Raw genomic sequence first — 15,324 nt, forward strand, 5'->3', positions numbered from 1 at the left:
CTATATTCATTTTGATATTTATATTTTTTTATTTTGATCAATAAATACAAATGTGCCATTAATCTGTATTTATTTTTTGAGAAGAAAATTTAGCAGGAAAATGAAAAGGAAAAGGAAAAGGAAAAGGCAGATGAACATGAAAAATGGCCTTATCCTCTCCCTCCTTGGGCGCACACCATCACCACCTTCCACCTCTCCACACCACACATCACTCCTCCTCTCCCAAACTACTCTTTCTTCATCCACCGCATTTCTCTTCTTCTTCTTGTAACTTCCCTATCATCATCAGAACCGCCACCACTCCTCAGACTGAGAAATGGAGAGCTCAAGTCTCATTCTTCCCTGCTTTCTTGAAGAAAGGCGGCAAAGATGCCAACACCATCAAGCAAGAGCTACTTCAGGCCATTGCACCTCTTGATCGAGGTGCTGATGCCACCCCCGATGACCAGCAAACTGTTGATCAGGTTTCATTTCCTAATCTTCTACTATCTCCTTCAACTTTATTTATTTTTTATCAACAGTGTTTAGTTTTTGGATGCGGATTTTATGATTCCAGAGAAGAATACGAGTAATAAGCGCAAGTGAAATCCATAATTCATAAAAAATTGTTATGGAGCTACATTTCCTACTCATTAATTACTTACTTCAAAAAGTTTATGATACCATAGGTAGGGTTGAATCCAAGTTTTTCAAGTATTTAGTGTCACTGACCTAATAATTTAATTTGCTAATAATACATAAATAATATTTGATATTATAAAATTTGAAAACACTAAATATTGTAATTTATTGAAAATAAATTTGTTTTATTCAAGTTGGGTTGGATAGAAAGAGATTTAAGATGTACGGATTCAATTAGGATAGAGTTTAAACTCTAATCTACCATATCCATTGCACTCAAAGCTTTTTTTGATTTGGTTTGCTTAAATTTTATATATTTTTTACAAGTTTTTATACCATATCATAAAATTACTTATTTCAAAAACTTAAAGTGGTTTCATGAACTTTTTTTCATATTTACAAATATGTAAATTATATATGCATTATTCTTTGGTATATTTGTGAGGAAATTTTGATGTAAGTTGTTCACGTGCATGTTCATTGTTGATTGTTGGGATTTATTTCCATCTAAATAGATTGCACGGAAACTTGAAGCAGTAAATCCTACAAAGGAGCCCCTGAAATCTAATCTACTTGATGGCAAATGGGAGCTTATATACACTACCTCTCAGTCAATCTTGCAAACCAAGGTAAACCAATACTACTATTTCTATGTCATTGATAAATAATTGATTAGCCTTTTCATTTTCTGTATGCTTTCGTTAATATCATATATTGAATGACAGAGACCAAAGCTTTTGAGATCAGTTACAAATTATCAAGCAATCAATGTGGATACCCTTAGGGCTCAAAACATGGAGTCTTGGCCATTCTTCAACCAGGCGCGTACCCATTATTATTACAAAATTCAGATAATTAAATTGTATTTCACATGTAAATGAAATCAGCATTTTAAACTGTGTAGGTGACAGCAAATCTAACACCTCTAAATGCAAGGAAAGTAGCTGTACAATTTGATACATTCAAAATCTTAGGCTTGGTAAGTTTTATTCAGTGTTTCGATAAACGGTAATGCTAGGGAGACCAAAAAAACAGCTATAACTTATCTTATTTAGCATTCATTAATTTAATGAATGCTAAATAAGGTAAGTTCTGACTGTTTTTGTCTAATATTTTTTTGTTACCAAACATTTTTCGTTCGACAAATTATGACTTAAATTATATTTTGCAATGTTAGTTCTTCATATCATTTTATCAGGCTTCTTCAAAATTTCATAGCAAATTATTACTTGACCTCCTTAATCTTGTGAGAGTTATAATAAAAAATGTGCAGATACCTGTGAAAGCACCTGGAAGAGCCCGTGGTGAATTGGAAATTACATATTTAGATGAAGAACTTAGGTGAGTTGCCACATTTTATTCTAGTCACATTTACTTTGTATCCCACTCGGAAAAAGCAATGAAATTAAACCCATTGGAACTTTTTCTTTAGCTTCATCTCAATTTTAGCTACCTATATATATGACTTGTTAAGTTGTTATATTATAGAGTAGAAATTAAATATTCATTGTGATGCTTGCTTACTTGATTAATTATTATCATAATTCAAAATAACAGAGTATCAAGAGGTGACAAAGGAAACTTGTTCATCCTGAAAATGGTGGATCCATCTTACCGGGTTCCTGTGTGAAAATGATGTATTCTCAGCACTTCTATTCTATGACTCAACTAGTTGAAAATATATACAAGTTGAAACTTACAGTAATTTTCTGCTGCAGTGTTGCTATTCAAGTTGACTTAAAGTCTCAAACAGTTAAAACCATTTTACTTTGAGCACTCTTGGTGTATTAAAAAAAAATCTGAAATTATGACTTATGAGTACATCCATGATCCACCCCTTGTAAGTTTGTTGTATTAAGTGGAGACTCTGAGTCTGAGACAAAATAAGTGGTTGTCAAATCTTGATACTTGATGTATACTATATTATTTAATTTGATTTAATATCTTATCAACTAAGCTATGGATTCAGGAAAACAAGACAGCTTGGAAATGTGCCATTAATTAATAGATGCATTCAAAGCGACTATGTTTTTGTGACCACAGATCCATGTTAGTATAGCCAATACTATTGAAGCATATGATGATAGTTTAAATTTTTTTTTTGACCTTCTTAAGTGAAGGATTTAGGTTGGTTTAGGTGAATGATCAATTAATTATTATAACATTTGGTTTTTTGTCATTGTAATAATTATGACTCGTTCAATAAACCACTATTAACATAATTAAACAACTTCTAAATAATTTTATGAAAACAAAAAAAAGGCTTCCTTAGCTGGTGATAAAGATTTTTCTAATGCCGAAAAAAAAAAATGCAATTTGCAAGCTAAGCAGCTGTTGTCAAGGAGTGCTTAAAACAAAGCTTGCCTCTATTTTTGCAACGTGCTTGCTCCACATTGTTACTAATGTTACCACGGCGATAAATCAATTTAAATCTCTAAACGTGATATATCTCATTTACTAGAAGAGTAGTACTATATATACAAGTTATTTGAGTTTACAAGTCATATAAAGTGGGGCAAACACACGCGCGCTACTCAACGATTTTTATAGCGTGCTTTGCGTTCCTCCTCCTCTTCCTTCTTCTTCTTCTTGGTGACGACGATAACGAAAGAGAAGAATAAGAGGAGGAGGAGGAGGAGGAGGAAGAAGAACATACAGCAAAAAGAAGAAGAAGAATCGTGCAGTGAAGAACGTGCAATAACAGTTTGAAGCACATGAATATAAATAATTTATAAAGACTTGTATGGAAAAATCCTTGTATGTGGAGAATTATTCTTACTAGAATTTAATTAATTAATTGTTGAATGCATAGTAACACGCTTACATACAGTGCTAAAGTTTTTTAAGAATCACTCTTCATGATAAAGATATCAAGTTCAAATACAATGGTATAACTTCATCTACTTAACTAACAGTGATGGATATATAAAATGTTACTTAATAATAATGTGGGTGGGTGTGTGTTTAAGCATGGCAAGTAACTCACATGTATAGGATTATGTATATAACTATATATATTATATGGTTTTATATGTTGGAGCCTTGGCCTGCCTGTTTGAACGGTCAAAAAATATTTGAAATAGCGAAAATGAAAGCGGGCAAATTTTAATTTTGAGGCGCAACCCTCATTCTCCAAAAATTTTCAACTTGAGCCAAACAGACAACTAACAAAACAACACAAACTTTCCAGAAAATTTAAAAAAAAAAATCCAAAAAATTTCTCTCTTCTTCGTTCTTTTTTTTTTTTTGCAATAAAAGAAAAACACTGTTCCTATGAGCTCCCTATATTATTATGTCCCTCTTGGTATTGCAATATAGAGTGAGAGTGAGAGAGAAAGAGAGAGAAGGAGAGAATCTTTGGCACAGCACAGGCAAGGGGTAACGAAGACCCATACCCAGATCTTCATTCAGCGTTAATTGCCAAAGCTTTTTCTTTCCTCACTCTTTTCGGATCTCATTATGTGTAAGTTTTTCCCGTCACATTCTACGCTCAACTAAGAGGAATAAAATTGAACTTTTTTTTTGTTTTGGATGTTTATGGTTTGAGTTATGAGTGGGTTCTGTTACTGCATTTACTTGAATTTCTCAGATTCGGTTTCATTTCTGTTTTGAATTGTCATGAAATATTTAAATCTTAACTGGGCCTTTATAGTTACTCTAGAAATGTATGCATTGCTAGCTGAGATTTCAATTTTTTGAGCAAGTTTATTGAATATGATAGTTCTCTTATTTCTCACATGTTGATAGTGTTAGTATAATCTAAAGTTGCAAAATCTATTGTTTGAGTAAAAAGAGTGAAGTTTTCAGAGGTGAGTTGAAGCAACAAGGGTCAACTCGAAGGAGATTGTGATAGTAAAGGTGGGAAGCAAAATTCTTTGCTTAGTTTAGTCATGTATTTTGAGGTTTTAGTGATGGCAGTTTTCCCTATGTTCAATTATATTCTTTACTTGAATCTGTCTATTTCATATTGCTCATTACCTCTATGATTATTGTCCTCAGCCATGGAATCTCTCCCCGATGCCCTACTTCAATACATCTTGTCCCACATCAGTAATGCTCGTGATGTGGCAGCTTGTAACTGTGTTTCTAAGCGATGGAAAGATGCAACAACTTATGTCAGAACTCTCTATTTTCCTCGCAACTCATTTGATAACCCTTCTAGTGGTGAAATTCCGGACAACATTGTGCAGAGAATGGTATCAACTGTTGTAAAATTAGAAGAGTTAGTGGTATATAGCCCTTTCTCCCCTTCAGGCCTTGCTTCATGGCTGTCTCTTGTAGGTCAATCACTCACTCAGCTTGAGCTTCGAATGGACAACCTTACTGATAACCAGGCATCACGTGAAAGTCCATCAAAGTTGGACTGCATTGGGGCAGCAAAGAATTTGGTGTCTCTAAAATTGTGGGGTGTTTTAATGATAAATTCGCCAAAATGGGATGTCTTCCAAAATCTTAGCACCCTTGAAATAATTGGTGCAAGATTGGAGGATCCTGTATTGACTGTGGTGCTTCAAGCATGTCCTTATCTTAAACGGTTGCTGTTGCTTGGATGTGAGGGGGTTAGATCAATTTCAATTGAGCTGCCATATTTAGAGGAGTGTAAGCTTGATTTTTATGGTTTGGGAAACTGTTCACTTTCTCTTATCTCTCCGAAAATTGAATCCCTTGAGGTACAAGGCTGTAGTTGGATCAGGGTCCCTGAAACCGGGCATTTGAAGAAGCTTTCAATTTCCAACAGTTCGGGTAATCTTCAATATTAAGTGATTCTTGTACATATAGTTTTTTTTATTGGCTGTGTTTTCTTGTTCTTATATTTCTTTCATCTCATGTTAATTGTTTCCAGGGAGGGTATACATGATAGATTTCGGAAACCTCAATGTTCTGGAGTTCCTGTCAATGCGGGGAGTCCAGTGGTGCTGGGATGCAATATGTAAAATGCTGAAATTGGCAAGTGAGGTGAAGCATCTTTTTATGAAGGTTGAATTCACAGGGGACTTTGAGGCTCTGCAACCCTTTCCAGAGATTGATTTTGTTGAATTTTTCAATAGCCATCCAAAGCTGCGGAAGTTTGATATCCATGGAGCTATGTTCGCAGCTCTGTGCCAGAGGAACAGTCTGAAACATGTAAATTCATAATAGGCTAAATATTACTCTTCTGATTAAGTGTGCTCTTAGAAATCTTATCTAATGCTGATATTGATTCATTTTGCAGGTTGATCCTGGGTTTGCCATCCCATGTTTGGAGGAGGCTGTAATCACTGTAAGATCACCACTAAATGCTGAACAGAAAATCAGTACTCTTGAATCCTTGTTGAAGTATGGGAAAAATTTGAGGACCATGGTTATAAAGATTCTTCAAATGAAGAGCTGCCACACCAGTGCTGATGATTTTTTTGATGAGATTTGCCGCTTGAGATACATGAACCATGAGAAGGTACGAATAGAATAAAGCTTATAAAAGGCTATCATTGTTTCTTGATGCATTCATAATATAGGAAGAGGGTGATGAACCTTGTTTCACTGGCAAGGTTGTTGCCTTATGAGTTCAAATCTTAGAAATAGGCTCTTTATTTGCCTGAATAAGGTTATGGACTTACTCTCCCATTAAGTGGGTGAGTCTTGTGCACTAGTCTACACTTTTTATTTTTCATTTTTGTATTTGTCAAAAGAGACTTTTGTTGTTCATTTTTAGCTTAAGCTGGACTACTCACTGCTGAATTGATGTATGGTTCTCAACATTTCGGGGGAGCTAATTGACTTTGTAAACTTCTAATGTATTGTTTTTGAACTTCATTTGGAATTATGATCTTTCTGTTAAGCTAATTTGGAGAATGATTGGATTATCATCTTTCACGTGATTATCAAAAGAACATGATAATGGTGTTGCTAAGAAAAAGATGTTTATACTTTATATACTATCCACCATTTTAAGTTGTGTACAACAATGAGGTTTAGACTTGAAAGTTGAAACCTTTTAGAATACTGTTTGTACCCCTTTCTTCCTATCAATAGAAAGTATAGCTATTGTATTATAACAAAATCTTGTAGGTTAGCAAGATTTAAGTGAATAAGTGCTGTAATATGCCTCTACTTCGTCAAGTAAAAGCTAATGTTTCAAGTTATAAAATTCCTTCTTGATTTTCAATTTTTTTTCTTGTGTGCTTATATTTGTCACACGAAACTACTATATTTTTGTAATTATTTGAATAAAATTAAAATGTAAAATGAAAAGTTATTCGCTTTTTTTTTTCTAATAAGCTTTAAAAAACCTGATAAAATCAATTCTGAGAAAATCATTTGTACAAAAAAAATAATTATCCAAAGACCTAAATTTAGCACCATCTAGTTCTAGATAAGCTTCTTCTTTACGAAGTATCGCTTCAAATGCCAAAATTGCAAAGCTGAAACTACAATGCAGATACCCAAGGACATTATACTAAGCCATGCTACTCTGGCATTTGTTCTTTCACTTACGCCCCTCATATTTGATTCTCTGAGAAGAAAAAAAGAAATGGTTAATCAGAAAAAGTCGAGACAACTTGCAACACCGCCTCAAAGATGATAAGGGAAAAAATAAAAATAAGTGCCAACATTTAGGCGTTTGTCATATAATAAAAATTACGATACCTGTTCTTCAGATTTAGCAAATTCTCATGGATAGTCACCACTGCTTCTTCCAGCTTTCTCAACTCAAGCTCTACCCCCTAAGCATCAATAACATATAAAACTGATGTTAGCAAAGATAAATTCTTCAAGGGGGCAATATCCAGAGCATAATCTGTTAAGTAGTGTTTGTTTTAAAAGATTGAAACTGATATTGAGATATTAAGATTTAATATTGTGTTTAGTAATTAAAGATTGGAATTAAAATTTTAGTTTCGAGACATAAAATTTCAATCTTTTCATTATTTTTAGAAAATAGAGACATAAGGAACTAAAATTTTTAGACTAAAAAAGATTGAAATTTTAACACTATTTCATGTTCACATTTATATTGAATCAAATAAGATAATAAACCATAACTTAATCCTGTATATTTTACACTAAATATAATATAAAAATTTAATTTAGTCTTAATTTTTTAATTTTTGTCTTTTAGACAATCTCTATCTTTTAGTCTCAATCTCTTTTATAAATGTAGTATTAAGTACTTTATCAAGATACAAACATTAATGCATTCATGGTGATTAAAGCATTTTATGAATAGTTCGGACCGTGAATAATTAGGTTAATTTTTTTTTGAAATGGACAATTATTCATTAGTGTGGATAAATTAAGTGTTTTTTTTATGTGGAGATAAAAAATCTGAAGATCAGATTTCATAATAAAATTTTATGAATACACAAATCTGAGGATGGCTCTCAGATTTGTGATTTAAAAAAAATTATAAATACAAATTTAATCCTCTAACTTTTTGTTTTTAAATCTGACCCTCTAATTTCTTTTATTTTTTTTTCCACAATTTTATGATACATTCTTCATCTTCATGATATAACAAAACACACTCTTTTTTAATATAAAAATTGGGATAATTAACCCGGTCAAACATGATGAAGTCAAACAAGTTTTCCTTCGATTTGAGACAAGCAAGCTTACCTCACATTTAATTAAGTGGTTCGATTAGTAACTAACCAGTTAAATTATTGACTCAGTATTAAGTAATTCAATGCCTTAGATAGGTTAATTGTTAGATCAGTTTTGATAATTGTATATGCTTTTGAGTCACAATTTCAAAGTAGCATTAAAAAAAAAGAGCTGTGATAGATGTACTTAGGTTCCATTTTAAACTATCATACTTCCATTACTATTAGATAGAACTTAATCTCATTTTAAAATAGAATCACACCATATGTTTAATAGTAATAAGGTCGTGAGTTTCTTAATATAAAATACAAAATAAGTTACCCTAACTATTTCTATTCGAAGTGTGTTACAAATACTGAGATTTATCAAACCCTAACTGATTATTCATCTGTAGATGCCATAAATGGAATATATAGGTAAATTAAGAAAATATATGTAGGTAGATATGACTTATGAATGGAATATTTACCTCAATCTTTTCTTTCTTAGCAACTGTTTCCCATTCCGTGGCTGCAATGCCGATTTTCCAATCGAGGTTGACTTGAACTTCTTCGTTTCCTTGATTTTCAGCCACCCAGAAGCATGCCAGGTAGCTCCCAGTCTCTGTAGTTGTAAATGCGAACTTGCCGATTGTTGCGTTCTCCTTGAAATGAAGATTGTTTCCATATGGTGATGTCACCTAAACAAAATTTGTAGTACTATTACTATAAGATAAATCCAGAGATCAACTTACAAGAAACGGTGGAAGTTATTTTTTGATAACAAAATAATAGGTATACAGACAGAAACTAAGACACTACTATCTCTAATCTCTATAATTAATGCATTATTATTCGATGATTAATGTATCTAATAAATGTATCAATTTTCATAATAGAACCCTGATAATAATTTCTGGAAGGATTATTTGCATTCACTTCACTGGTAGCAGCATGAGCAAATATACATATAAGCACGTGCATTCAGATAAAAAGTTAAAATAGCCTGAAAGATGAGTTCATCAAAATAAGAGAAACACGTAAATTGAATGAATCATATTATATTCAGTAATTCTCATGGCACAAACCACATGAACTATCTAATATTAGTACTAAATCAATTTCACAAATCGAATTAGGTCGTCGATGAAAGATGATCCAAAATAATCTAACCTAATAATGAAGGTGAGATATATGAATTAATTATATTATTGTGTTGTGTGAGAAACGAAAACAAACGAGAATAAAAGCGATCGATCCAGATCGGTACGCGATACCTTGACGGAAATAGTAGGGTTTCGGGGAGGTGAGCGATGATGAAGATCAGCGGCACCGACTGCAGCAACGACAAAGTAGTTAGCTAAAACGATGATGTTGCTTTGGATTTCTTCTGAAACGCATTTCGTGGAAGTAGCCTTCGCCTGTAACGTGATCCAGATGGCTCCACACGGCGGTGACAGTGACAGCAAGAAGAAGCAGAAGATCAGTAATAAAACTATGGCTTTCACTTTCACTTGCAGTTCCAACAACATGATGTTGCTTCACTTTCTATATAAGATATAAACACATACAACGACGAAGAATGCAAATGCAATTGCCAATGGCAATGGCAGTGGCAATTGTTCCTCGATCTCTCTCTTTTTCGATCTCTTTCTGTTTCCTATCTTTCCGCTTTTTTTCTTTTCAAATTATTATTTTTGTTTTTTCTTTAATCTTATTTTTATATTATTAATAAGTTTTGTGAGTGAAATTTGAGGATCAGTTTTTGATGCATGATAGAGTATCCACTATCCAGTCACATTCTTCTCTTTAGATAATCATTTAAGAATATATATGAATTTAAAAATTAGTTATTTCTTATAAAGTTTTTAATGTTTATTATTAAATTTTGTCTTATATTGAATCAATTTTTACATTTAGAATTTATAAAATTAGATAGAGTTGCATTAAGTTGTATAAGAATTTAAAATGTTTTGTAATCTTAGTTTAATTTAAGGATTCGCTTACAAAAATTTATTGATTTGAAAGACAGTTAAAACTTAAAAAGTTTTCTATATAAACTATAAGAATCTACCCCCTAATAATTTAGACATTATTATTAGAGAGGAGTACTACTCTTTCTCTTAGGTGTTTTTTCTTTGTGTTATGTTCAGTCACCAAAAAAAAATAAGAATCTATTATATAAAAATCGGATTTTTCCATTTAATGATAGAGTTGACGTGGCATGCTTTTGAGAGTGTTTTTTTGTTTATTTTTTTTAACTTATTAAATACAAGTTATTACGATAAACTATATCAATTAATTAATTTGATTAGATATTTAAATATCATTTAATTTATTATAATTTATATCAATTTAATTTGGTAGTATTTTTTAATTTATTTATTTTAATATTCTATTAATATTTTTTAATTTATTTCTTTTAATTTATTAAACCAAATTTATTGTGTGTACTAATTAATTAATTTGATTAATTTATTAGTCATTAAAATAATAAATCTATGAATAAAATAGGTAATTGAAATATTTTTAACTAATAATTGAATCAAATCAAATCATATCATATACAATGAGCTAAATTCAAATAATGTGAATTAAGAACTAAATTAAAATGAAATAATTTCTTACTTATTCAAGTTGAGTGCAATAAATACAAATTAATTTTGTTAGATAATTATAGTTGTCTAGTCTATTATATATAGATGGCCACACAAAATTATAAGAATTGTGATTTTTATTGCTCTTACTATTTCAGCTCTTCTTTTCTTCTTTTTTTTTTTTTATGTATAATTTCTTTTATGTATAAATGTATCCAAAATGAGAAAGTACGGATGAGTGTTTTATTGATTGTTTCTTTGATGAATATATCTCAATTTAGGCATTCTATTAATATGGATGAAAGTTGACCTGTAGCAATTCAAAATGGCCAGTGTATTTTTTTATAGTATTAGATAGAAGAATATTTGTTAAAATGAATATACCCATTGTAATGAATTTTTTTCAATTGTTATATTTTTATGTCAGTCGTGTAAATTCTTTGAAGGCACAAGATAATAAAATAGGTTGACTTTAATATCATTAGAAGCTAAATTTAATAGTTTAAATAAGCACCACTAATTATGTTAAAAAATAATTTTATAATAATAATGTGATTTACATATTAATATTTTCGAGTAAATTCATTTCAAAATTAAATGTAGAAATTAGACACAATTACGCTAAAATTTTAAAGGTAATATAGAATTTGACAACAAAATTAACATTCATTAAGGAAATAAATTTATTTATGGCTATTTTCTAATTATAAATAATAACAATACTTATGAAAAAATATTAATGTCATCATTTTTGTTAATTAAATTATAATATTAGGTAATTGATAGTTTTATAGGCAGAAATTATTAAGTAATTACGTAAAAATTAGCAACGAACAAGCAATAAGGATTCAGAAAAAAATCGATTATATAATACCAATTTCATAATTAAAATATATCACATATCATATTCTCATATATTCTATTTATTATCTATTCTATTATATAAAAATTAGGTTTCTGCACTTAATGATGATAAGTCTCTATAAAATAAAAATATATAAAATAAATAACATATATATAATTTTAAAATTATTAATCATAAACTATGGACAATTTTTTTTTTAAAAAAAATTTATGGATCAACATATAATTTTTTTTATATTTTTTCTAAAATTTTCCAGACTTATCAACCTTTAAGTTGTCTATACATCACTTTTCAAAATATTATGATTTCATAAGATATAATATGTGGGATAAATCACCTTTATAAACCATTTGCATACCAATTTACGTATATCCCCCAAATTAAAAAAGGCTACGTGCATGTCTCAATTTACATATCTATGTAAATCAAATTTATGAAGTTCGAATTATGTGTTTTCGTAGTAAATCGAATCTATAAGATTCGAATTACTTGGAAGTTATCTGTGCTGCTAAATCGAACGAAGGAGATTCAATTTAAAATGAATTGGATTGTTACTAAGTGAGTATAAATCGAACCTTACTGCTTCGATTTAGCATGGATCACATAAATCGAAATTTATAGATTCGATTTAGTAGGGGATGACATCATTCGAATTCTTTAAATTCAATTTACTTTCGAATCACAATGTCAAGTAATTCGAATCCTATAGATTCAATTTACTACTTATTACCTTAATTCGAATTTATTAAATTCGATTTATATAGAAATGTAAAAGGAGATAACTGGGTAATGTTTTTGGACTTGGAGGATTCAGGTAATTTTGGGGTGGTTTTAGTTTATCAATGTAAATTAATCTAATATGTGATATTATTAGTTATTGTTATATATATGAAAAACGTGACTTATTTATGCATTGTTTGGATTAGAAGAATTTGTAGGAAAATAAAATGCTGGAGAAAAAAATGGATGGAAAAATCAATTTTTCATTGTTTGGATCAACATAAAGAAATTGAATGAAAAATATAAAAGTGTATGTGGAGGTCATGTAAATTTTTTCTCTTTAAAATTGCGTCTCAAAAAATTATGTTATGTTATTATGTTGGAACATGTTTTTATGTTTTTTCTTTTTAAAATGTTATTTTTCATAACGAATATGTTATAAATTGTGTTGAATTATATTAAATTGATTATTTTATGATTATTATATTATGTCTTTTTGTGTTAATTTTTTTCAAAAGTTTTCAAAGAATATTCGTAGATACCTGAGAAGATCTGCGTTTCCTGAGGGATAATTAAACAGAAACTTGCAATGACGAAGAAGGAACGCGAGCATTTTTGTTAAAATAGGAACGGATGGGAATTGGGAAGGGGCTTCTCGCGCTCCCCTAAGTACTCGTTACCATATCTAACTAGCAATAGAGATCTAATTTGAGTCGATTTAAGAGGGGACGCATGGACTTTATCTACATTGAACCTTTAAAGTAATGAACCTAAGTTGAGTTAAACCCCAAAATGGTCCCTGAGATTCACGGTTTGCACCAATTTAGTCCCTGACTTACCAATTGCACCATTTATGTCCCCGACTTTGTAAAAATTGCACCAAGGTTGTCCCTAGCCACATCTCCGGGCAAATTAATGAACGCCGGCCAGGTGAGAAGCCATGTCCGCCTAACCTTCTTTCTTTCTTCTCTTCTCTGAAACCCAGCCCAACCCGCAGACCTCCACACCAACCTTCCGTCCGTCCGTCCGTCCGTCCGTTCCTACCGCCGGCGACCACCGTCGCTAACCCTCCCTCCTCCCTTCTTCCTTTTCTTTCTTCCCTATTTCTCCATTTCTTTCCTCCTGTACGCAACACCCATGTTCGTGGCGCCACCTCTGTCTGCACCTTCCAGTTCCGGTGAAAACCACCAGCGGCGGCGAAACTCTGTGCCGCTACGACACTACCTCCGCTCCTTACGCTATCTTCTTTTTTCACTCCTCAACGCAGGTTCCATTCCATCCTCTGTGTCTGTTTCTTTTTTTTCTAATTATTTTTTTATTTCAGTGCCTTTTGATTCTGCTTTTACTGATCTTGTTAGACTTAGGATAGTTGATTATTTATGTTTCTGGACTGAATGTGTATTGGCTGGTTGAAATTTTTGGGTTGATTGATGCTTACATTAAACTGAAATTGCTGTTTATGAATCCTGCATACAACCTGTTCGATAAATTGCCTGAAAGTTAAATCTTATGTCTGATCATCATAGGCTTCAAATTTTGTTTTTATTAGGCATTGTAACTCATATTGTGCAGTTTTCTATAAATTTTTATGATGATTGAGATTGAATTTTGGTTATGCACTTGGTGAATGTTCTTGCTTAACACCAAATTGAACTGAAATTTTAGAATTCATTCCTTGTTTGGTGTTAGCGAAATAAAAGGAAGAAAGAAAAGGAAGAAGGGAGGAGGGAGGGTTAGCGACGGTGGTCGCCGGCGGTAGGGCGGACGGACGGACGGAAGGTTGGTGTCGAGGTCTGCGGGCTGGGCTGGGTTTCAGAGAAGAAGAGAAGAAAGAAAGAAGGTTGGGCGGGCGCCAGGTCACTGCCGGTGTTCATTAATTTGCCCGGAGATGTGGCTTAGGACGACCTTGGTGCAATTTTTACAAAGTCGGGGACATAAATAGTGCAATTGGTAAGTTAGGGACTAAATTGGTGCAAACCGTGAATGTCAGGGACCACTTTGGGGTTTAACTCACCTAAGTTAGATTTGGGACCCTAACAATGGATTTTAGTTGATCTTGCTTGCATTGAGGTCTTACTAAGCCCAAATATATCTTGGATTAGTATTTTGAGTCATTGTTATAGCAAATACTATACTATTTAACATTATAACATTTAGTATATATAAAAGTTGGATATATTTACAAGATATTTTTTAATTCAAATTAAAAAAATTAATTATCTCTTTTTTAGCTTTAAATATTATTTTCTAATGTAACAAAAAAAAAATAAAAATAACAATAATTACTCACATAATTAAAATAGATAATCTTAATATATACATGACACTATATATATCAAGAATTATTATATATGATATATAATTTTTTTTCTTTTCTATAATGACTATTTATATAATTTATTCAACAATTTTTTCATCTTAATATTTAATAAATTTAACATACAAAATAAGTAATTTAAGTCATCATCTAAGACAATAAGCATAATAGTGTAAATACTTATTTATTTATTAGTAGTGAAAAAATATGTAAATAATATATATTGATATTTTTTTAGTATAAAAGCAATAATAAAGGTTATGAATTAAGTTAATTACATAATTAAAAAATTATGAAAAAATTTTTAAATAATAATAAAAAATAAGATCACTATTTTCACATATTACAAAATTTATGAAAAAAATTTTGGATAATAAATCAATCCTCAATAGATTATACATTAGTCCTGTCAAAAAAAAATAATCAATACATTGGATATTATTATTTACGTACTAATATAATATATATTATTGATTATTAAGTTTATAATTAATTTTTAATCTAATTTTTGGTAATTAAAATTTAAATGATTGAAATTATTAAATGTTAAATATTTTGCATCTAACCAATTTATTTTTTTTATTGAAATTAAAAAAGGATGAGTTGTTAATCAATTCTAAATTTAAATTTAAATTTGAGTAA

At 30.8% G+C, this 15,324-nt stretch overlaps 3 protein-coding genes across 4 annotated transcripts; 2 read left to right on the forward strand and 1 right to left on the reverse strand.

Moving 5' to 3' along the window:
- LOC107624032 (probable plastid-lipid-associated protein 4, chloroplastic) lies at nucleotides 77–2,590 on the forward strand. Its single transcript, XM_016326465.2, has 6 exons — nucleotides 77–464; nucleotides 1,137–1,250; nucleotides 1,347–1,442; nucleotides 1,526–1,600; nucleotides 1,895–1,962; nucleotides 2,179–2,590. The coding sequence occupies exons 1-6, from the start codon at nucleotides 144–146 to the stop codon at nucleotides 2,249–2,251; spliced, it is 747 nt and encodes a 248-aa protein (XP_016181951.1). The 5' UTR covers nucleotides 77–143; the 3' UTR covers nucleotides 2,252–2,590.
- On the forward strand, nucleotides 3,837–6,474 carry LOC107624007 (F-box protein At1g10780). Of its 2 annotated transcripts, XM_021112820.1 has the most exons (5): nucleotides 3,837–4,084; nucleotides 4,415–4,479; nucleotides 4,621–5,364; nucleotides 5,465–5,745; nucleotides 5,834–6,474. In XM_021112820.1, the coding sequence occupies exons 3-5, from the start codon at nucleotides 4,623–4,625 to the stop codon at nucleotides 6,068–6,070; spliced, it is 1,260 nt and encodes a 419-aa protein (XP_020968479.1). In that variant the 5' UTR covers nucleotides 3,837–4,084; nucleotides 4,415–4,479; nucleotides 4,621–4,622; the 3' UTR covers nucleotides 6,071–6,474. The 2 variants fall into 2 exon arrangements, with proteins under 2 accessions (XP_020968479.1, XP_016181921.1); XM_016326435.2 differs by lacking the exon at nucleotides 4,415–4,479 and having other exon boundaries at nucleotides 3,841–4,084.
- On the reverse strand, nucleotides 6,896–9,967 carry LOC107620113 (transmembrane emp24 domain-containing protein p24delta4-like). The gene is made up of 4 exons (XM_016322328.2): nucleotides 9,461–9,967; nucleotides 8,675–8,884; nucleotides 7,249–7,325; nucleotides 6,896–7,114 (listed from the first exon to the last, which is right to left on the reverse strand). The coding sequence occupies exons 1-4, from the start codon at nucleotides 9,713–9,715 to the stop codon at nucleotides 6,970–6,972; spliced, it is 687 nt and encodes a 228-aa protein (XP_016177814.1). The 5' UTR covers nucleotides 9,716–9,967; the 3' UTR covers nucleotides 6,896–6,969.

Source organism: Arachis ipaensis, chromosome B10 (genome assembly GCF_000816755.2).
Source record: "Arachis ipaensis cultivar K30076 chromosome B10, Araip1.1, whole genome shotgun sequence".
NCBI classification, from domain to species: Eukaryota; Viridiplantae; Streptophyta; class Magnoliopsida; order Fabales; family Fabaceae; genus Arachis; species Arachis ipaensis.